The sequence below is a fragment of the Ascaphus truei genome, chromosome 3, assembly GCF_040206685.1.
Source record: "Ascaphus truei isolate aAscTru1 chromosome 3, aAscTru1.hap1, whole genome shotgun sequence".
Classification (NCBI taxonomy): Eukaryota; Metazoa; Chordata; class Amphibia; order Anura; family Ascaphidae; genus Ascaphus; species Ascaphus truei.
In genome coordinates, this window is record NC_134485.1 from 386,504,473 (window position 1) to 386,528,704 (window position 24,232).

At 44.9% G+C, this 24,232-nt stretch overlaps 1 protein-coding gene across 5 annotated transcripts in view; it reads right to left on the bottom strand.

The window, feature by feature from the left end:
• The window catches only part of DYNC2H1 (dynein cytoplasmic 2 heavy chain 1), a 631,818-nt gene that overhangs the window by 194,720 nt on the left and 412,866 nt on the right, over positions 1-24,232 (bottom strand). The window contains exon 84 of one of the 5 annotated variants that reach the window (XM_075592402.1): positions 6,493-6,575. The exons of the other annotated variants lie outside the window; for them this stretch is intronic. Coding sequence (XP_075448517.1) covers positions 6,516-6,575 — 60 coding nt within the window. The 3' untranslated portion in view covers positions 6,493-6,515. The remainder of the gene's footprint in view (positions 1-6,492; positions 6,576-24,232) is intronic. 5 annotated transcript variants of the gene reach the window in all.

Consider the following 24,232-nt stretch of genomic DNA (forward strand, 5'->3'; position numbering starts at 1 on the left):
GACTGAGCCACTGATTGAGCCTCCTGTGCTGAAGAAGGATATCCTGAAAGCCTAACCTATTGGGGGAAGTGTGTGTGTGTGTGGGGGGGGGGGGGGGAGAATGGAGGGGGGGTGGCTTTGAAGACTGGAGTTGAGAACGCCTGCTTTAATGGTTAACCAGTGGTTAAAAAGACAAGCTTTCAAGGCCACTAGGGTCCCTTCATACGGGAGATTTTCACCAGTTTAATTTGTCTAATAAAAAGAGTGTCTTAAACTTTTGTTTTAATTCAATTTAGATTGTTACTTGGTGTATATTGGAAATGCAACACAGAACATCATTTTAAATTCCTACTCCCACTCATTGGTTCTGAAAACAAATACTGATAGACATAAAAAATGACCAACCATACCAGTGATACAATATTTTCAAAATTTACCACCATGCTGTGAAAAACGAAACAATAAGAACTGCATTAGATGAGGCTGTGTGCTTGCTTTTATGCCTCTGCAGACCACAGCAAAAAAACACAATTCTTGAAAACACTTCAACACTCCTCTCACCGCTCACCCAGCTTTTATACCCAGGGGAGGGGCTTGTAACATTGGCATCACACCATCTGCATGTGACCACATCAGTACTCTCCCGAGGTATGACACTCCAATCTGCCGGTAGTCCTGCCCCTGGATATGGCAACATTGTAACCCTCCAGGCTGCAACTGCAGGCTAGGTCCTGTGCAGGAGTTTAACACCCAAAACTGCCTGTTTCTATCAGGACTTATAGTGTTGAGGCCAGTGGAAAGGCTATAGCCAGGGGCACTAGACTACATGTAGAAATTGATTTCCTTAAAATTATGTAAAAATTGCAGAATGGAAATGTGTTTTCCTCCCATTGAAACTGCAGTACGTCTTGTTAAGAAGGATTGGATAAATAATAGTATAAGATTGTGATTTCCCATGTACTGTAATTAGGTAAGGTTATCGAGTCTGACCGATCACTAAAGACAAACAAGATAACTAAAGGCAACCACATCAAACAAACGTTATGGTCATTTTATGTCAAGATACTATTTTTCACGATGTCCCTTCTCAGATAATATTTTTATTGCTAAAAACCCTATAACATGATTGCAGCTCATGATATATTTTAGCCCACCTTAAAGCAGCATTTAATGCCACTCATTTGTATTTGTTTTAATATTACTTAAACCGGGGAATGGTGCAACGGACCTGATCTGAAGTACCCAATCTCCAGGAACCCAGCGATATCTCAGGATCCCAAGATATTTGTGTTTTTGTGACAGCTGGAGAGACAAAACAACCCAGAAAATATAGCCACTGTGCTCTCCAATACGAATCAGCGATGTCATCTGCCGCCAGAGTGAGCTAGCTCACGGCAGCAATTTTTTATTCCTGCAGTGGCTAAACCTCAGGAACCAGGTGTGTCCTTGGAAGCCCGGAGACCAACGACCCGCCCTGAGTGCCTCGCCCAGTTTAGGCAACATTAAATAATAATAATAATAAGCTGAGCAAATAAACGAGCAATGTGGACTGCTGTATTAACCGTAGAAGGGATCTTTGCTATATATGAGCTTTCATATCGATAATGTCTATGTATCATTACTTAAAAAACATCTTTCACACCAAATATACTGTACTTCTTAAGCTATAACTACGTATTCTACATTACTGTATTTCATGAGGGAAACCAGCTTGAAGTTACATCTGCTTTAAGATACCTATTTTTCAAACATGAGAAAGTGCACGAAAATAAATAACCATATGGGTACATATTCTATTCTAAGCCCAATATATTAAAGGGAATAACTCTTGTCACTTGACAGATAGATCTAATTAAATGCCTGCCCAAGTGAAGATACTGGGGCTTCTTGCTATTCATGTGCCGATTTTCAGTCAAGCATGAAATTACTTCCCGGCATTAATAACAGTATGATATATACTATTTTTCATACTAGAACAACACTGTAATTAGTAAATCGGTAAAACAAATGCTGGCAAAACACATGATTGACCCTTCTTTTTCATGCTAGCTGTTATGTTAGTACCTTTAACCTAGTTGTGTTAACAATACAGCAACTAAGGGTTACTTTCATTTAAAAATACCTATTCTGGGTCAACATGGTGTCTGCATTAATCACCCAATAAAATAATTTGAAAACAAATATACGTTTATAAGTGTAGTAACCGGTGACAGTGCCCAGATGTAGCAGAGATTTGACCTGATCACTAGGCCAACTTAAAAATGGACCATAATAAACCTTGCTGAGACCTTTTCTGGCTAGCAGACAAAAGGTGACAGAAAGATCACCTTTCCTTACAGATTAATAAATGTACAGGAGGGCCCCGGGTATAAGGCGGGTTCCGTTCCAGGGACCCGCCGTATAGTGAAAATCGCCGGAAAGCAGATCCGGCGATTTTCAGTTCTGTGCATGTGTAGACCGGCGTTTTCGTCGTTCTGCGCATGCGCGGCCTATGGTCTGCGCACGCAGACTACGGTCTGCGCATGTGCGACTTACTATCCAACATGGCGGCCTCCTTCTCGGTACCGCCGTATCAGCGGATCGACGAAAAGCGAAGCTGCTGTACGATCATTCAAATCTAGTGTAATTCACAAAGGTAAACAATATTGATTTGTGAGGCTTTACTAAAAGTAAACATTAAAGGGTATCTGAGTTGCACATCTCAGATATTTGTTTCCTCCTTCAAAAATAGAAGTAGTGTTAGCAAAAGTGATATGTGTGCCTTTAGCTAAATCATACGAATGCAACGATTAGGGTAGTATTATTCTAGGGGTTATAGGGAGAGAGTTGTAGGGTATTTTATACTCTCATTCATTTGGACTTAAACTCATTCTCTCTCCCAGCCTTAAATGTCATGAAAGATTGATGAGTGGGAGATAAGACACCCCCACAAAAGTTTGGCTTGTATTTATCACAGGGGCAATATTTGGAGCAGAAAAATAATGCATTTGAGTGTCGGAAGCAGAATTCAACAGAGGAGTGTTATATCCAGAAAGTGAGTTCTCATATCTTCAATCTCAAGACCTCTTTGATGTGATCTAATATTGTTCATTGGTAACGTATACTGTAGGTTCTCTGTTTTGTTTTATTACCTTATTTTATTAAACTGTGTGCATTTATATATTGTATGTTGTTGTAATATCCCTATTCTGTAAACAAGCACTGCACACTTTTCATATATTAAAATTACATAAGTACTGTCTTTTGGCTCTAATTGAACCTAATACCTTTTTGAAGAGATTAACCGCATTTTCAGACACATTTTGCTACATTGGGTTTGTTGTGTTAATTACATCTATTCCAGTTAATAGGGGACCAAGGACTTCCGAGGAAATAAACTTACATTGTTGGTGGTGGAAACGTAATTGAGTAGTGTGATGGTTTTTGTGGAGATATTGCTAATTTGTAGTGCCCTGCAGAGAGGTAAGTGAAGTCAACTGGATAGCTTGAGATTTAACCCCTTTCACAGAGACAAGTCACTCATCTTAAGCGATTACTATAACAAGACAAATTTTCCTAGCCAATTCCAATCTGGCTTTCGCCCCAAACACTCTACCGTAACTATCCTGCTAAAAGTTTGCAATGAAATCCAGTGTGGAATGGAACGGGGTCAACTCAATGGTGCAGTATTCCTAGATTTTGCAAAGGCTTTTGATACTGTTGATCATGCTATCTTGCTCAACAAACTCCAGAGCTCTGGAATAGGGAAGCATGCTTTAAACTGGGTTCAGTCCTACCTATCAGGTAGATCCCAACATGTGTCCATCTCTGGCGCTAACTCTAACCCCCTGGCTATCACCTGTGGTGTCCCGCAAGGCTCTGTTCTGGGGCCCCTACTCTTCTCAGTGTTCATCAATGATCTTCCCACAGCTTGTCAGGAAGCCTCAATACACATGTATGCAGATGACACAATCCTATATGCACACAGCCATAGCCTCTCTGACCTTCAACACATACTTCAGTCTGACTTTTTCAAACTCGAAAACTGGATTTCCCAAAACAAACTGTTTTTAAACACTGACAAGACTGTAACAATGGTGTTTGGGACCAAGACTAAATTTTTAAAGCTTCCAGCGACTGAGCTCCAGATTACAACCAACACTAACACCACCCTAACTCCTGTTACTAGTTTTAAATACCTGGGCATATGGTTTGACTCCCACTTAACATTAGGGATGCACATTAATACCCTGACAACCAAGACCTATGCCAAACTAGGGGTACTCTACAGGAACAAATCCTCCCTAAGTCTCCTGGTCAGAAAACGTATCGCACAGCAGATGCTAATGCCAATTATTGACTATGGAGACTTAGTATATGGCTCGGCACCTCAAACCCACCTTAGCAAACTTGACACCCTCTACAACTCAATTTGTCGTTTTGTTCTCCAATGCAACTATAACACACATCACTGCGAAATACTCAAAGAACTAGATTGGTCATCACTCGAGTCTAGGCGCAAAGTTCACCTTTCCTGTCTTGCCTTCAAATTCTTTATGGGCAAGCTACCCAGCTACCTGAACAAGCTCCTCACCCCTACCACATGCAGCACCTATCACCTAAGATCAGACTTCAAAAGACTGTTCATGGTCCCAAGGCTCAACAAAGTATCCGACCGCTCCTCCTTCTCTTACCGTGCACCCCAAAACTGGAACAACCTACCGGAGACTCTTACATCCACCACCAGTCTAAGTTCTTTCAAATCTAAGGCTGTCACACATTTTAATGTGGTCTGTAATTTTTTCATACGCCCATAATACAAATTTATCTTTAACTGTGCATGCAATGTCTTGTATATAATGTATACCCTGTTCATTATGTAACTGTATTTGTAAACATGTATTATTTGTCTTAACTCTGTGCCCAGGACATACTTGAAAACGAGAGGTAACTCTCAATGTATTACTTCCTGGTAAAATATTTTATAAATAAATAAATAATCTTAGATGTAACAATTCAATAGTAAAAAAAAAAATTACTGGCTCACTAAACTAGTAGTAGTAGAAGTAAAATAGATCTTTCCAAATACCAAAGATTTTCACATTTTGAATATCCACAGAACTCTTTCATAATTTACTGTATCATGATTCCCTTACAAATCTATCCCACTTATTCAAATTTATTTAAAAATCAAATAGATTTCGTAAGGTACAGTATATATATATATATATATATATATATATATATTTTTAATGAATACATTTCAATACTATATATGAATTATAACATTTCAGTTTTACGTTTAATTACCCGTTTGCATTTTTATATTACCGGAAAAAAAACAAACAAAAAAATATTTAGAAGTAAAATGTCCACTAAATTAATTTCCCCAGGGACATCCTGTGGAACCCCAAAGAACAATCCAACACAGGTGGAAACCCACAGCCTTTAACATAGAAGGGATCCGAATGGTTGGTTGATTACTTAAATATTACAGCCTCATATAAAGACTACTTTTCACCCATATGTGCAATTAACATTTTCTTGTTTTCTTTAAATTAGTTTGACTTAAGGGCACTCTTGTATACTCTGTATAGAAATAAAATTAAAGTGAATGATGTTGTCCTGAATTAGCAAACATTATTAGCTTTCTTTAAGGATTCTCTCATTTAATTTTTTTTGCATAGCAGATACTGTATCTGAACCTGTAATCTGTTTACTTGGGATTGTAAAAACGGTCTGTTCTTTTCTCTCAAAGGAGTATACTGTAATACTCATCTGTCCACCACACAAATACACGTTATTAAAAGCACCAGCCCGCTCTGTTTGCCATTTTGTTGCATTCAATTATAATTTTTTTACTTTAAGTGATCTCTGCTTTTTCTTTCCAACGTATTAAAATATGATGCTGTATTCAGGAGATACAAGCCTTTAAAATATTAAGTGTCTAAGAGGTTAAAATGAAGTTTCCCCTGTAGATGTTTGACGTCTAAAGTTTACCATGGTAACATCGGGGACTAGAGTTAAGAAAATCAGGGTTTTTTTTAACACTAGAATTGTTATTTATTTTTTCTTAAAAAAGAGGCATGCGCAGGGGGCAATATACTGACATAATAAGTCACCAGAAGCCGCCAGAGAACACGTAAGAGGCAGATAGAGGCCTTGCGTGCTCCCCCTGGCAATTTATTTAAATGTTGTGGGGAAGAGCGCAGGGCCTCTGTAAGCACCATGCCCCTACCTCCCCCCCCAGAAAATTTTGCGCACCCCTGCACTAAAGGATATGTTGTCCAAGATACATTGAAAAAACATCCTGTGGAGGAAAGATGCAAGCAGTGCACTGCTTATCGACCGGACAGAATGACAGTGGCTGGATCACTCGATCAGGTACAAAATCTCTTTATTGGATCATCTGCAGCAAACACTCACACAGACTGTGACAGAGGAACCTCTAAACACGTTTCGGGCATAACCTGCCCTTTGTCAAAGAGTATGGTTCTTCTCAGAAATGCCAGTATATGTAGGTGGATCACTCACCGGATGCACCGCTCCCTGTGAGCTCACAGACACAGTCCTCCGGGACAAACACTGGAGGGCTTAGTCCGGGAACCCGAGCAGCACTGCGGAAGGGATCAGTCCCACAGATAAAGCACATAGATAGAGAAGTGAAGAAAGATTATATGAAAACATGGATTGAAGACATGATATAGAAACACTAACAAAGCTAAACTATTAAGAACCATTATATAATAGTCATATACAATAGACTATCACATAATGTGTCCAACAGGAATTAGATCGCTATATCTGATGTAACAGACACAAACGTCCAACTGTTGCAGACAAAGACATAAAACAATTGATAATAAAAATACAAAACGTATAAAAAGTAATTAAAAACAAAACATGATTCGCAGCATTATGGAAGCAACCAGAATTACCCATGATCCCGAAAATTAGGAACAGAATCTGGTACGTTTGTTGGATGGAACAGTTGACGAGTCTGGTCAACGACACCGGCGCAAACTTTCTAAAGTTCTGGTCGCCGTAGCTGGCCCAGTCAGATATCCCGGGGGTGAGTGCCGCCAACATTCTGCTTTGATAGATCAAAATGCATTCTCCTCTGATGTGCCGGTACTGACTTTGAGTAGGAAGATAACTGGTAGGGCTGACCGGGTCTCATAACTTTCCGAGAGGGAGTCAAGGATTAGGGACCTATCGAGTTGGTAGGAGCTTTATAAAGGATAAGGAGGTGGATCCTCTCTATGGCTTTTCCCCCCCCACCCCCACCCGTCGTTGTCTTTCGTCTTGTTTGTCAGTTGGTTTCCCCTGTGAGCCGGGTGGGCTCAATTGTCGGAAAACAGGGGTGTGGACACCAATTTGTAAGACAGTATGTTGTTAGAATCTTTTTTGCCTGTACCATACACCCAATAAAAACTTTTGTTAAAAAAAAAAAAAAAAAAACATGATGTATATAATATATAAACTAAATATTATAAATAGATCACAGACCCCAGATACCCATTAGAATAAAAAAATATACATTAAATGATATAACAAATATAGTGTATGATCTGAATAGTCACAACAATGTATTGCCAAAGATATACATAATACAAGAATGGAAATATATTTACATATGTGTGAAATTTTTCAAAATGAATCTCTGAATTTAATCAATATAAGCAAAATCACAGAAGCCTACAAGATGGTGAAAAATAATGGGGGGAGGGGGTTGGAAAGCCGCCAGAGAGCAGGTAAGAGGCAGATAGAGGCCTTGCGCGCTCCCACAGGCATTTTATTTAAATGTTGTGGGTTAGAGCAAGGGGCCTCTGTAAGCACCGTGCCCCGCCCCCCCGACAATTTTTTTGCACTAAAGGATATGTTGTCCAACATACATAAATTGGTAAAACAAGTGTTATGTCAATCCTGCTGTTCAGTCCTTCCACCATTTTACAATGGTGCCTCAAAATGTTGTTTCTTTGAAGCTTTTGTGGCCTTAAAAAAAAAAATGTAAAGGCTCATGTATTTAGGACCAGTACCAGTCTTATGTGTCCCTATTTATGGCCCTGTGGGTCTTATTCTGTAAACTGAGAGATTGCAGAATAAGACCCTATGCATAAAAGCCAAATGTAAGTGCAAAGTCATTTTTTGCAGCAACTTGCGCTTAAAAATACCTGCGACAGCCGGCGTCTATGTATTAATCTAAGATTAAAGATATGATGAAATGACAGATAAGTGAAACAAATGGGAGGAGCTTAGACCGGAGTTACATTTACATCTTAGTGCAGGTCTATGTATTAGGAAATGTGCGGCTTGCGTTACTTTTCTTTGTGTGCTGGCTTTCTCCGTCACCTTAAAAGTCAGTTTTGTTTTTTTTTGGAGGAAAATACTAGTGCAGTATGCACCAAATTCTACAGTATGCATATCTTTATTTATATAGCGCCCACAGTGTACTCAGTGCTTTACAAAGACAATACAGTACACTGCAGCATGCACAAAATTCTACAATAGGAGAAATACCCTAAATAACTATGTTGTGATAGAAAAATTTGAATTTTTTTAAACACAAATGCGTCAGCTCAGACCAGTTTCTTGATACATAGAACCTCACTGTTGATTTTGCTGTGAGTATTAGGCTAAGCGTCTAGGTCTAGGTAGTTAACGTGGTGAAATTGTGAGTCACAAAACTGCACAATGCGTGTCAATGGAAAAAAAAATCCAATCAAAAAGGACAAATACAGTAGTTGAATTTTTTTTTTTATTAATAAAGTTCTCGCTTGTCTAAGCAGGAACGCATGCCTGAAAGGTAATAGCTTTAAAACAAAGAATTGGCTTTTATTCCCACAATACTATCCCAAATGGAAGTAAAGGTTTGGATTACGATCGCGCAGAAGCCTGTATGGTCTTATCAGGGCACACCCCTAAACTTGTGATCCCGGGAGCAGATCAGGAAAACCGCCTGGAGGGAGAAATCCATCCAACGAGGAAAGCTGAAGGTACAACGAGGAGAGAAGTCACAACCGTAGAAGAATATATCCCACAAAGAAAAGCAATCCAAAGAAACCTTGATGTGACAGAACTTACACAAGGCCGTGTAAGTTTTTTATTCTTTTATTTTTTCACTTACATACACACATCACTGTATGTGCGCCTCCCGTAGATGGAGTTCGCTCCATAGACTGTCGCCTCAATAGAGGTGCCTCTGATCACATCGATCACCAGCTTAATAGGACATACCATTAACCACCCTTTTCTTGAAACTGTGCTCCCCCATCTTTTCTTGTATTTTATTGCCAACAAGGGTCCTGGATAGATCCTGCTGGGGTTCCGAGTCACAGAAGGACATCATAAGAATATTATTCTCAGGCTGTATTATATCCCTTTTTTACATCCTACACACGCCATATAGAGATAGCGCCCGGGTACTTTTTCGAACAAAAGTCCGTGCTCAGAGCCTTTATCTTATTGGCCCCGTTTCGAGCGCTTGCCCTGCGCATGCGCGACATCATCCATGGCCGCCATAACTCCTGGCACTGCTGCGCATGCGTTGCTATGTGCAAGATGGCGGCACCCTGCTACGGGAGCCACCGGCGACGCGATCGTTCCACTGGTACTCTCTGCTGTGCAGCGGGAGTCCCTGTACTCAGCGGAGGCAAGGGGAGGGGGGGAACGGAGGACCTGGCTACACATATGTGATAAACAAAACATTAAAAAGTGACTGACTAACCTGTGTGAGTCTTGTGAGAGATCACAGCTCAGTACCCCAAAGCTATTACTCAGTGCTTTTTGTATAAAACGTACAAGCAGACAGTTTCGTTTCCCCACTCCCTGCTCTTGTTTTTCTTTTGCTATCTTTTTATTTAGAGTAAAGTGTAGTGAATATGGCTGCTGTATACCGACGCCAGACGAAAGAGGCGCTGATGGCTCTGTGTGAGTAGCGTGATCTCCAAGGTCTGGGTAAAAATAAAGAAGAGCTCATACAAATCTTGCTGGAGAAGGATACTGAGCAAGATGCTACACTGGGCCAGGACGACCACAGCAGCGGAACTGAGGGTGGCTTAGCCCTGGAAATTGTTCACGGGTCAAGGAACCCAAGACTATCATATTCTGAGGACTCCAGCAGTTCTCAGCCTGCCAGAGCCTTGGATGTGTATTTGCAAACTACTCTCAAGTACCTGGGACCACTAGTGGAATGAGGTTGCAGCTCATCATCCAGTTCCAAGAACGCAAAGCAGAAAGAGAAAGACAAGCTTCAGAGCGTGTTGCAGAGCATGATGCAGCGAGGTTTGCTGTAGAAAGCAATGCAGCGAGGTATGCTGCAAAACGCGAAGAAGAAAGGGAAAGACACGCTGCAGAACGTGACGTAGGCGAGATATGCTGCAGAATGGGAAGATGCAAGATATGCGGCGGACCTTAGGCACCAACTGGAACTTGCCACGCTACAGAGGGAATCGCCAACACCAATCAGCAGAGATTCTGGCCCATCCAAACCACAGGTGGAGCATTTCCCAAGCCTGGCGAAAGATGGGGGATCTGGACACTTTCCTGCGTGATTTTGAGAAAAAAAACCTGCAGGCAGCATCAGTTGCCGTGTGATCGGCGGGCAGCATACCTTACACCACAGGCAAAAGTTCAGAACCCGTCAGCATGATGGTCCCGGCAGCTTTTCTGAGCTGGTGGGGCGTCTGACATCTTTGTGCAAGCAGTGGGTTGGAGGGCTGGAAGCTGAAAGCTTTGAAAGGTTATTGGATCTCATGGTTCATGAGCCATTTTTAACACCTGAAGTGAGAAAGTGGGTTAAGGACTGAGATCCTAAGTCAGCCGCAGAGGCTGGCAAGCTTGTAGATTCATATGTGGCTAACCGTAATCCAGCAGTTAACAAGGGGGGTAGGGGGGGGGGGGGGAGAGATTCGCCCATCTGTTTTTCAATGTCTCTCTCTCTGCCCCTTTTGACTCTCTTATTTTTCCCTTCATTTAATTTTACTCAACCTTCAAGTTAGTTTTTCACCCAGCACATATCTCTCCCTTCTACACCCAAATATCTTTCTCCTCGTCTTCCAGCATGTCTTTAGCTCTAACCCCCCAGCATGTCTATCTTTCTCTCTCCTCTTCCCCCTAACAGCTTTCTCTTCTCTCTCCCAACCGCAGTATTTCTCTCCCTACCAGCATGTCTCTTTCCTCCCCACAGCATGTTTCTCTCCTGTTCCCCCAGCACAGGGGTCATCAAACTCTTAGTCCAAAAGAGCCAAATATGAGTAGCACGGCGATTTAGAATTTTTCAAAGAGCCATAAATATATTTTTACAAATACGGCTGATTAACCGTCATCACATCAGGCTGTCCCCCCATCATTATTCCCCCTCATCGCATCAGGCTGTGCCCCCATCATTATTCCCCCTCATCACATCAGGCTGCCCCCCCCCCCCAGGGCCGCCAACAGAAACCATGGGGCACGGGACAAATGAATGGAGCAGGCCCCCTCCCCCCGAACCCATAGTGTACCCCCCACGCCCGAACCCATAGCGCACCTACCACGAAAAAATATCTTTTAGCACGCAACTTTTACTTAACAGTTTTCTTATTGTGATACAGAAAAAAACATTACAAATGCAACCTATTTATTTTTATATTTTCAACAAAAGACATGTGACTGCCTGCCTGGGTGGCTGAGTGAGTGGGTGGATAACTGGGTTGGTGAATGACAGTTGAATGACAGTGAGTGGGTGGGTGGGTGAATGACAGTGGGTGGGTGAATGACAGTGGGTGGGTGGGTGAATGACAGTGGGTGGGTTGGTGGGTGAATGACAGTGGGTGGGTGGGTGGGTGAATGACAGTGGGTGGGTGGGTGGGTGAATGACAGTGGGTTGAATGACAGTGGGTTGGTGGGTGGGACAGTTTGGGTGACAGTGGGTGGGTGGGTGGGTGAAGGACAGTGGGTGGGTGGGTGGGTGACAGTGACAGTTGACAGTTCAATGACAGTGGGTGGGTGGTTGGATGAATGACAGTGGGGTTGGATGAATGTCAGTGGGTGGGATGACAGTGTGGGTGGGTGGGTGGTTGAATGAGTGGGTGGGTGAATGACAGTGGGTGTGTGGGTGGGTGAAAGACAGTGGATGGGTGGGTGGGTGGGTGAATGACAGTGGGTGGGAGACAGTGACTGGGTGGGAGGGTGACAGTGACTGGGAGGGAGGGTGACAGTGACTGGGTGGGAGGGTGACAGTGACTGGGTGGGTGGGAGACAATGACAGGGTGGGTGGGTGACAGTGACAGACAGTGACTGGGTGGGTGACAGTGACTGGATGGGTGGGTGACAGTGAGTGACAGTGACTGGGTGGGTGACAGTGACTGACAGTGACAGTGACTGGGTGGGAGACAGTAACTGACAGTGACAGTGACTGGGTGGGTGGGAGACAGTGACTGACAGTGACAGTGACTGGGTGGGTGGGAGACAGGGACTGACAGTGACTGGGTGGGTGGGAGACAGTGACTGGGTGGGAGACAGTGACTGACAGTGACAGTGACTGGGTGGGAGACAGACTGAGTGACAGTGACTGGGTGGGAGGGTGACAGTGACTGGGTGGGTGGGAGACAGTGACTGGGTGGGAGACAGTGACTGATAGTGACAGTGACTGGGTGGGAGACAGACTGAGTGACAGTGACTGGGTGGGAGGGTGACAGTGACTGGGTGGGAGGGTGACAGTGACTGGGTGAGAGGGTGACAGTGACTGGGTGGGAGGGTGACAGTGACTGGGTGGGAGGGTGACAGTGACTGGGTGGGAGGGTGACAGTGACTGACAGTGACTGGGTGGGAGGCTGACAGTGACTGACAGTGACTGGGTGGCAGGCTGACAGTGACTGGGTGGGAGGCTGACAGTGACAGTGACTGGGTGGGTGGGAGGCAGTGACTGGGTGGGTGGGTGACAGTGAGTGACAGTGACTGGGTGGGTGACAGTGAGTGACTGGGTGGGTGGTGACAGTGACTGGGTGGGTGACAGTGAGTGACAGTGACTGGGTGGGTGGGTGACAGTGAGTGACAGTGACTGGGTGGGTGGGAGACAGTGACTGGGTGGGAGACAGTGACTGACAGTGAGAGTGACTGGGTGGGTGGGAGACAGTGACTGACAGTGACTGGGTGAGAGGGTGACAGTGACTGGGTGGGAGGGTGACAGTGACTGGGTGGGAGGGTGACAGTGACTGGGTGAGAGGGTGACAGTGACTGACAGTGACTGGGTGGGAGGGTGACAGTGACTGACAGTGACTGGGTGGGAGGGTGACAGTGACTGACAGTGACTGATAGTGACTGGGTGGGAGGGTGACAGTGACTGACAGTGACTGGGTGGGAGGCTGACAGTGACTGACAGTGACTGGGTGGGAGGCTGACAGTGACTGACAGTGACTGGGTGGGAGGCTGACAGTGACTGGGTGGGAGGCTGAAAGTGACTGGGTGGGAGGCTGACAGTGACAGTGACTGGGTGGGAGACAGTGAGTGGGTGGGAGACAGTGACTGGGTTGGTGGGAGACAGTGACTGGGTGGCAGACAGTGACTGACAGTGACAGTGACTGGGTGGGTGACAGTGAGTGACAGTGACTGGGTGGGTGACAGTGACTGGATGGGTGGGTGAAAGTGAGTGACAGTGACTGGGTAGGTGGGTGATAGTGAGTGACAGTGACAGTGACTGGGTGGGTGGGAGACAAACTGGGTGACAATGACTGGGTGGGAGACAGTGACTGACAGTGACTGGGTGGGAGACAGTGACAGTGACTGGGTGGGAGACAGTAACTGGGTGGGGGACAGTGACTGACAGTGACAGTGACTGGGTGGGTGGGTGGGTGGGAGACAGACTGGGTGACAGTGAATGGGTGGGTGACAGTGACTGGGTGGGTGGGAGACAGTGACTGACAGTGACTGGGTGGGTGGGAGACAGACTGGGTGACAGTGAATGGGTGGGTGACAGTGAATGGGTGGGTGACAGTGACTGGGTGGTGGGTGACAGTGACTGGGTGGTGGGTGACAGTGACTTACCTTGACTGGGTGGGTGCAGGTTGCCGCCGGACTCTTTCCCCTCCTGCCCCCGATATCCCTGCAGCAGCTGCCCGGGAGGGGAGGTGGGCTTTGGGGTGCGGGAGGTGCGCTCGGGGGGGGGGGGGGGGGGGAGGCACGGGAGGTGGGCTCAGGAAGCTGGCTGCGGGGGAAACCAGGCCGCAAGATTACCTGGTACTTCCCCCTCCGTCCCACGTTGGGAGCGGGGGGGGGAGGGGCCGCAGCAAGAAGAGCTGGTACTTCCCCCTCCGTCCCACGTTTGGAGCGGGGGGGGAGGGGCCGCAGCAAGAAGAGCTGGTACTTCCCCCTCCGTCCCACATTGGGAGCGGGGGGGTAGGGGCCGCAGCAAGAAGAGCTGGTACTTCCCCCTCCGTCCCACGTTGGGAGCGGGGGGGGGGGGGGGGAGGGGCCGCAGCAAGAAGAGCTGGTACATCCCCCTCCGTCCCATGTTGGGAGCAGGGGGGGGAAGGGGCCGCAGCAAGAAGAGCTGGTATTTCCCCCTCCGTCCCCCGTTGGGAGCGGGGGGGGGGAGGGGCTGCAGCAAGAAAAGCTGGTTCTTCCCCCTCCGTCCCACATTGGGAGCGGGGGGGAGGGGCCGCCGCAGGAAGAGCTGGTACTTCCCCCTCCGTCCCACATTGGATGGGGGGGGGGAGGGGCCGCCGCAGGAAGAGCTGGTACTTCCCCCTCCGTCCCACGTTTGGGGACCTGCGCATGCGCGCGCCGGGACCGCAGGGGAATCGTCGCCATTTTGCTCCCGCATCGCGCCTGCCCCTCAATTTCAAATACTGAGGGGAGAGCCGCACGGACTTGCCCAAAGAGCCGCAACTGGCTCGCGAGCCGCGGTTTCACGACCCCTGCCCCAGCATGTTCTTCTCTCCTCTTCCCTCTCCCCCCAAGCATGTCTTTTTCTTCTTACACCCTTCATATCATTATTTTTATCAGTTCTCATCTCATGTATTTCTCTTATTTCCCCTTAATGTCTTTCTTTACCCCCCATCTCTTTTCTGGCATATTTTTTCTTCCTATTCTTTAACACCCCTTCTTCTTTCTCTCTTTTCTCCCCCATCCTGTTTCTTTCTTTTCCCTCTTGTGTTTCTCTTTTCACCTTTATTTTTTTCTTCCTTTCTAGATCTTTTCTTCCCTTTCATGACTGTGTTTCTTACCCCGATCTGGCCCTTCCCTCTCACCTTTTTCAGCTCCATGCTCCAGCCCTGCTCTCTTCCCTGAGACTCTGCCCACTTTATGGTCAGCAGAGAGGAAGGGATTTCTGCTTATGTATGTTTCCTGCAAGGTCTAAACCCATCGGTCCCAGGAGATCAGTGCTGGCTGCCCCCTCCTCCTCCTCTCCCCCCCCCTCCTCCTCCCGTCTGCAGTCCTGCATGTTTGAGACAGGTCCACAAACCTGCCTTACCCCATATTCGACAGCATATCGCGTTTGCACTGCAGAAAAGGATTCTGGGTAATGACATGCAAACGTGCTCTCGTAGTATGTCACTTTTCGCTTCTTATCCACTTCAACATGGATCCCTATAAGCGAATGCCTGCTGTTTAACACAGCTTTTAAAGCAGCACCTGGGTTAAAGAGGTGCATGGTCAGTAATCAATATTTTGGGTGTCATCAGTGTGTGAGGGTTGCTGCAGGACTTGCATTGTGAAGCTAGTCATGGCAACAAAACAGGTAAACAAGTAAGTAATAGTGCAGAGACTAAAGCAAGTGGAATGTACAGGCACTTAAAGATAAGCATTGGGTGCCCGCCAAATCCTCAGATTCATATTTCATGCTGCTGGTAGCCAGTTCAGATGTTCTGACAGGCATAGAGAAGTCAGTATGCCTGTGTTGCTCAACATACCGCTGGTTGGGAACAACTGGAAAACATAATCAAATTTAAAATTTGGAGTACTCCCTTTAACTATATACCAAAAAGTGCTGACTTTTACAGCTAGATTTCCTACCAAAACCTGAACTGTTTGTTTAAAAATACTTATTAAACACTGAATCTTCTTTGTTCATTCAGTTCTTTATCAAAGTTGCCCGTATCATTATCAAGCATGCCATTCAATAGTAGTAAGCAGAATATACACTACTGTATATCTGATATTTCCAAATTGATCAGTTTTACCATCCTTACTCTTAAACCAGAGGTTTATGTTTTGAGATCACTGTTGAAATTAGCATATGACTTTTTTTAATTTGAAAACGAAGTCACCAAAACGTAGCTTGCTGCCTGAAAAGTCCTCTCCCACACGTTTGCTTTGCTATCACCAGAACAGAGAGCTATCAACCAATACATCTTGGAAACATAGACAATTTTTCTGTGCAATGTTAGAAAACTTAGAACAACTAATCACGACAGCTTATTTTAACTAGAAAAGTATGTTTAAAGAACATAAATCCCTTATATCAATAAAACAGAGAACATGGCTTAGTGCTCGTAGACAAAGGAAAACTGAAATCAAATTCTCAAATAGTTTGCAATAAAAAAAAAAGTACGCTTCTAAAAGTAATGTAACAAAGGTGTTCTTTGCATAGCATATTGTCTCATACTGTGATTGTTCCAAATAAAATGATACATTACAGAGAAAAATACATATTAATTTAGCAATGTATCAACAATAAATATCAATGTCTAAAAATATTTAAATTACAGGGGAAAAAAAAAATATCTGTGACGGTAGGGAATCTTTTTTATTTATCTGTGACGGTAGGGGTCAATGTGACTGCGTTTAATAAAGGCCAAGCCCTTCATTACCCCTACCTGTCAATAGTTGTATGTATATTCATGTATTATGTTTTAGCCTGGTTCCAGAAATGTTGCAGAAAAGGTCTCTGACCTTTCCCTGTAACAGTTTTTACGTAACAAATGTTATGTTGCATTTCAACCCACCGATCTGGCTGGGTAAAACAGCACCCGGCCTTGAATGTTGCAATGTATTGTATGTCTTTAAGCGCTTCACAAATAAGGCCTAGGACATAGTAAAATCAGCGTCGCTGAGGCGGGCTGAGCCGCGCTGAACAGATCCACAAAGCCCCTGCATCTGTAATCAGCGCGGCTATAGTTTCTCTCTCCGCATGCGCGCTGATGCGTGCAGAGGCTGAGAAAATCAGAAGAGACAGGAGAGTTTGAAATGTTGCCACTTAGGGGAGCGGAGGAGCGGTCACGTGGCTGCTCCCATCCAATGGGGCTGCAGCAGGCATTTCAACTACTGTGTCGGTGTTCTGAGATAGCAGAGCCACCAGACAGAGTAGAGGCAGAACAGAGGTGTGTGTGTATGTGTGTGTGTGTATGTGTGTATGTGTGTATGTGTGTGTGTGTGTGTGTCCGTGTGTGTGTGTGTGTCCGTGTGTGTGTGTGTGTCTGTGTGTGTGTGTGTGTCCGTGTGTGTCCGTGTGTGTGTGTGTCCGTGTGTGTCCGTGTGTGTGTGTGTGTGTGTGTGTGTGTGTGTGTGTGTGTGTGTGTGTGTGTGTGTGTGTGTGTGTGTGTGTGTGTGTGTGTGTGTGTGTGTGTGTGTGTGATGTATGTGTGTGATGTATGTGTGTGAATATATTTATCAAAGTTGCACAATGTTAATAAATAATTTATTCTCACAACATGACTTTTTTTTAATTTTTAAAATATTATATAATATAAACACACACATATACACACACACAGGTTCCCCAGTGACACACAAACACACAGACCACTTCAAAGTGACACACACACACACTGACAGCTACCAAGTGACACACACAGTGATACCCGCCTCCCAAGCGCGCTTGCTGTCTCCTCTGTCAGGACAGCAAAAAGCTCCTGGTAGAGCGAGCGGCAGCAAGCAACAGCGAGCAGCAGCACAAAAGTGTTTACTATGTCCCAGGCCTAAGGCTGAGTCCCCGCTGGCGCTGACCACGCTCAGCTCTGTGAATGGGAATCCTCCCATTCACTCTCACACTGTGTGCGCGCGCTCTCATACGCGGGCACGCACGCTCTCCCAAGCTTTGTGCTTGGGGAGACAAGAGAACTATACTTTCGAGCTCTTCCAATGGGGAGAGGGCGTGTTCTAATGTCCTGTCACACACCAAACACAAATATGGAATTTAGCAGAGAAAAGTGGAAGGGGGGGGGAAATGGAGTGAGAGGGGGGGGGGGAAATGGAGTGAGAGGGGGGGGGAATGGAGTGAGAGGGGGGGGGGAAATGGAGTGAGAGGGGGGGGAAATGGAGTGAGAGGGGGACGGCAAACCGAGTGAGAGGGGGGGCGGCAAACCGAGTGAGAGGGGGGCGGCAAACGGAGTGTGAGGGGGGCAAACGGAGTGAGAGGGGGCGGCAAACGGAGTGAGAGGGGGCGGCAAACGGAGAGAGAGGGGGGCGGCAAACCAAGTGAGAGGGGGCGGCAAACCGAGTGAGGGGGGCGGCAAACCGAGTGAGAGGGGGGCGGCAAAATGAGTGAGAGGGGGGCAAACGGAGTGAGATGGGGCACACGGAGTGAGGGGGGCACACGGAGTGAGGGGAGGCACACGGAGTGAGGGAGGCAAACAGAGTCAGGGGGGCAAACAGAGTCAGGGGGGCAAACAGAGTCAGGGGGGCAAACAGAGTGAGGGGGCAAACAGAGTGAGGGGGTGAAAACCGAGTGAGGGGGGGGGAAACAGAGTGAGGGGGGGCAAACAGAGTGAGGGGGGGCAAACAGAGTGAGGGGGGGCAAACAGAGTGAGGGGGGGCAAACAGAGTGAGGGGGGGCAAACAGAGTGAGGGGGGGCAAACAGAGTGAGGGCGGGCAAACAGAGTGAGGACGGGCAGAGTGAGGGGGGCAAACAGTGAGGGCGGGCAAACAGAGTGAGGGGAAACAGAGTGAGGGGGGGGCAAATGGTGTGAGAGGGGGGCCGGGAGAGAGCGCAGGGGAGGGGGGCCGGGAGACAGCACAGGGGGGGGGGGGCGGGAGAGAACGCAGGGGGGGGCAGGAGAGACGCTGGGGAAGGTAGGAGAGAGAGCTTGGGGGGAGAGAGAGAGAGCAATGGAGGGGGAGAGAGAGCAATGGGGGGCTTACAATCTAAGAGGTATGATGGGAAACTTATTAAAGAGCAAGTGAGAGAATAAGTGCTGTAGATGGCAGTGTTTGGTCACAATGGGTGGTAGGAGTGACTGTGGGTGTGGGACAATAGCCATGAGTGCAGGATATTGGGATGCTTGATTTGCGGGGCAAGTTTTAAGGTTGATCAGGATAAAATCAGAAAGTTAACACCATTTGCATGGAAGGAGATGGCAGGAAGGCGTGGGTGAGAGCAGGTGTATTGGGTCATAAGGTTTAAAAAGATGAGAGTGAGACCCTGTAGGCACTGTGAAGGAAGGACAGGGGAAATCTCTGCAAGAAGGTCCCTGCAACTAGGTCTGCAGGGTATCCCCAGTTTTCCCTGGTTGGTTATGTGTTGTCAGTTTATCTGTATAGTTGTGGATTTTTCTCTTTCCAATAAATTAATTTTATAAACTCTTGTGTTTCAGTCTGGCGAATTGATCATAGTCCTGGTGAATAGCCCTGGTGTCCCGTGACAGTGTCCTCTACCAAAACACACCACAATGAAGTGTGTCTAGGAAAACCTTGTACGGTTGTAACATTGATAAAGCTCAAAGAAAGTAACCAACTTGGTGGATAGATATAGAGGAAAGGTTACATCCCATATATAATTCCGTTTACATTTTACATGATTTAGTTGGTTCAGTAAGTCTCCACTGTCCAGAATAAAGGAGGATAATGTGCGCACCAGTTGCACTAATATTGACACGTTCTCATTTATGGGGATAGAACATATCCCACCCCTGGTAAGATACAGGGAGGGGGGGGGGGTTAGGATCAATATATTAGATTGTTGGGAATCTTACTGAATCTATTCGTTACGGACTCGGATCACCCTTGGTCCCAATACAGACTGGGACCTTAGTCATTTTCTATAGATACACACCCTGTTACAATCATAGAGGGATGGATTTTTATGGAGAAGTTATCTTTATTACAATTCAAATGTGTCATTTACCACTGTCCTGTGAGGGGAACGTATAGTACAACTTTTCATGTAATGTGTTTTGGGTTGATTTATATTCAATATGGACCGGAGAGCGGTCCTCTCATGGTGTTCTTTATTACTGTCCGCCTTTTGAGCCTATTTACCAATATAAGTTTCATGCGTGGCTCTTGTAAAGCTTGGATTATATACTTATATACAATCTTTCTGATTTCTCATATTTTTGAGGAACTGTATAAATTTGTCACCGCATCATATATTTGGACAGTATCTCACTGAATATGTCCAATATTGTTGTATCTATGACTTACAGTAGATGATTAGTATCAGAGGAATAGTATTAACTTACGGATCCATGTATGATAACATAATGTATCTTCAATGGACTGGGTCTGTACATGTACTTAATAGATTGACCAATGTCTATCCACATATATATTCATTTGTGGTTTTACCCTTGTTCTATGCTTTCTGTTTTTTTGTCTTTACTATTATTATTTTGTATTTGTTATATCATACAGGGCGTCTTCACTTACGTGAATTACGTGTGATTCAGGCTGCGAGCGTGGTTCCCACATCTTTAAATACGCTTAATTATTGTTTGCTTGTACACCTTTATAAAGCTCTGCTGCCCGAAATGCACAGACACTCTCTTTACCATGACCTAATAAACCTTTATTTAATTTTTTTGGAGTTCACCACTCAAAGTATTTTTCTTCAATTTGGTAGTGCATCACATTTCCATACTTTTCCTTCAAAAGCCATACATAGACTGAAGGCACAGTGAATATTGCCACAACAGTCCACTCAAAACATCCTGGTGTATATTAAATGAGGTGATTAGATTGATATTGGGTCACCTTCAGATTCACCCACTTGTATCAATTCCAGGAACATGTAAGTAGAGCTCAAACAGACATTGTATCTATCTAATTTCCACCTCATTTATCTGCAAAAATGTTTTTTTATCATACTGTACACCATTTATGATTTGTTCATCATCATTACTTGTACCATGGCAATTTTGCAAAGCAGTCAACGCACTGCATGACCACTTCCAGGGTTCAGATCATAGCAAATTCCCAAAGGATATCAACGTAGGTGTCCCACCAAACGCCACCACTAACAATCATGTGTTTCTCCACCCCACCCCACTACCCACCTCGACTCACGCACCACTGGCTTCTTCACGGTTTTCACCCCTGTTGCGTGACACTCCATTTCTCATTTTCTTGCATTTCAAATATAATTAGGGGTTGAAAAAAAAAGTCTAACAATACTAGCAATCTTGAATAATGCAATCTAATTTAATAAGTGTTTATGTTTCCTAACATTAATAAACCTCATAAATGTGTAGCTCAAATGGTGCTTGCAAATATACTTAACAGCCTTGACACATTCCCTTTGAAAATGTAATACATGAATCTCACTATAATTTTCAAATCACTCTACTTGATTGCATGAGCACTGCAGTGTTCCTCTTACATGATTCATCATGATGACAGGTGTTTTGGTATTAACTTACCACCATGACACCAGCTGTCAGTTCAGTGGTGGATGACAGCACCAAGCACATCAAGCTGGAGGGCAACCCCTCTCAATAGAACATTACTATTATTCATATTTTTAATTAAGCTAAGTGCTGTGTTGGCTAGCACAAATTAGATGATGACGTACGCTTGAGGAAATTTGCTAAATCTCAATTCAACAACCATCAGTTTTCTACAAAGGTTTTCTTTGCAATGCCTTAAAGGTGCATCACATAATCCAACACAAACTAAATTATTATTACTGTAGAATATAACAGGGAAGCCCAGATCTATTACAACACTCTGTTGTATTTCATAATCTATACAGGAATGCAGTAAATATTGTAACATTGGATATATCACATTCACAAATGTCAAGAAAGCCATGTACTGTACTGTACTGTATAATACAGGCACTAGGAAATGAGCTTTACCGTAGCTGCCTGTCAGAAGTATGAGATATGCTAGAGAACCTCATTATTGCTATTAAGGTTTATGTTATAGAAACATACAGTACAGCCTATATTTTTTTAAACAGGGATATAAACTGGTGCTCTTTCCTGTTTTCTCCCAACATTTCAATTTGTGTTACCACACATAATGCATCTTTAACAATAGATTAATGGCTGCATTTTATGCATGAAGGCACTCATCTGAAAGGCAGATTTTCTAGCTATTCCTCATATCAGTAAGGGTTTTCTATATATAAAGTTTGAAAATTAAGCTTTGGTTTTACCTCCAATAACTCTGATATCCCAATTTGTTTATTTTTAGAGTTTTCGCCTAATCCAGTAAATATTTTTATTGGCAAACATTTTTTTCGAAAAGGCAGCTAAGCTAAAAAAAAAAATAAATGCCGCTAAAAGTGCTGTTATGTTAATATCTATCTACCAAATAATCAATATATATTTATTTGTAATTGGAATCATCTATAATGTAAGGCTTGAATTTGCCACAACAGATGCAGCGGCCGTTATTCGAACATTTACCTGGGTACATCACGCGTTACGCCGCGTGGTGGACCCGAGATGGTCAGTTGTAGACATAATGGCCCATCGGATTAACAGGAGTCCCTGCTGTGTGAGTCCTACCGGTGTCTGCCTTTCTGTAATAGACGCGAAGAAAGAGAAAGGCTGAATCAGTCACTCTAACTGAGCGCCTCTCACAGGCGATCGCGGGGGTTTTGTTAAAATTCTAACATTACAGTAATATAGCAGGGGGTCTCCGGAGCTGAACCGCATTGATTTCAGGTCTGGGGACCCCCCTACTTCGCGAGATACAGGTCCCGTTATGGGGTGCCGGTATCCCCATGTTAAAATTCTGTGGGTCACGTGACCGTGGGATCTAAACAAAGCAGAGGGATACCGGCACCCCATAACGGGCGTGTATCTCGGGAAGTAGGGGGTCCCTGAGGCTTAAATAAACTTTGTTTAACTCAGGAGAACCCCTTCTCCCTCCCACTAGTATCAAACACCACCCTCTCCCCCCAAATAAAAAATCATTACCGTAGCGGGTAGCTGCTAAGGTAATGAAGCTGCTTACATTTTATTTTTATTCATAGTATGCGTGAGCAGGGGGTCCCCTGAGATGAACAAAGTTGATTTCAGCCTCGTGGACCCCGTACTTCCCGAGTTACAGGCCCGGTATGGGGTGCCCGTATCTCCTCCATGTTAAAATCCACGTGGGATGTAAACAAAGCAGTGAGATGTAAACAAAGCTAGGCGTTGTGGGCCTACAAGTGGTCCCCAATGGGATCCACGGGTGGTCCCCGCAGGTGTATGGGGGTCGACGGGTCGTCCCCACAGGTGTCTGAGGACCTACGGTGGTCCCACGGGTGTCTGGGGCCCTCGGGTGGTCCCTGTGGGTCCCCCACAGCTGTTGGGCCCCCGGTTCTTCTCCGCAGGTTTCCCCCGTGGGTCCTCGGGTTGTACCTGTGGTCGTCCAGGGGTCCTCAGGTTGAACCCGTGGTTGGTCCGAGGGTCCTCAGGTGGTCTCCATTGGTCCCCACTGGCCTGCGGTACCAATTCTGAATGTAAAAAAATAAAACATGTCCTACATTTAAATAAATACACCCCCGCCCCCACCAAACACATACAGATATGGATAATAGATTATTTGCCCATTATTAAACACAACATTAGCAAGCATAAAGTAAATAAATACAGTTTTGCTTACCCCTGCAATATGAAGGGCGTCGTCGTCAGAATACTGCAAGGTCCCTGTCTTCCGCTGCCAGAAAGCATACATAGCAAAAATACATTATAATGGCCCCTAACCCCTTAATCCCTGTAGCGGTTAATAACCGCTACAGTAATTAAGGGGTTAACCCACCCTTGTCCGCTACTCACCTGGGAGGCCTAACCATCCCAGTCTAGTGGTACATCATACCCATATAATAATATGGGCTTGATAAGCCACTATAGCACACAATGGGCACCTAATCACAATACATTAATGCCCAAAACACACAATAATAAAACATTCAAAACCACCGAAACTCCCCAAATCACTAAATAAAAACAGTAGCCAACAAATGTAATTAATAAAAGCACTAACCCACACAACAAGGAATTAATTAAACCATTAACCAATCAAAGCAATTAATTAATAAAACAATGAATTAATTAAACCATTAACCAATCAAAAAATAAAACAACAAGGAATTAATTTTAACAGTATCAACAAAAACATTAATTATTAAAATAATATCGGCAG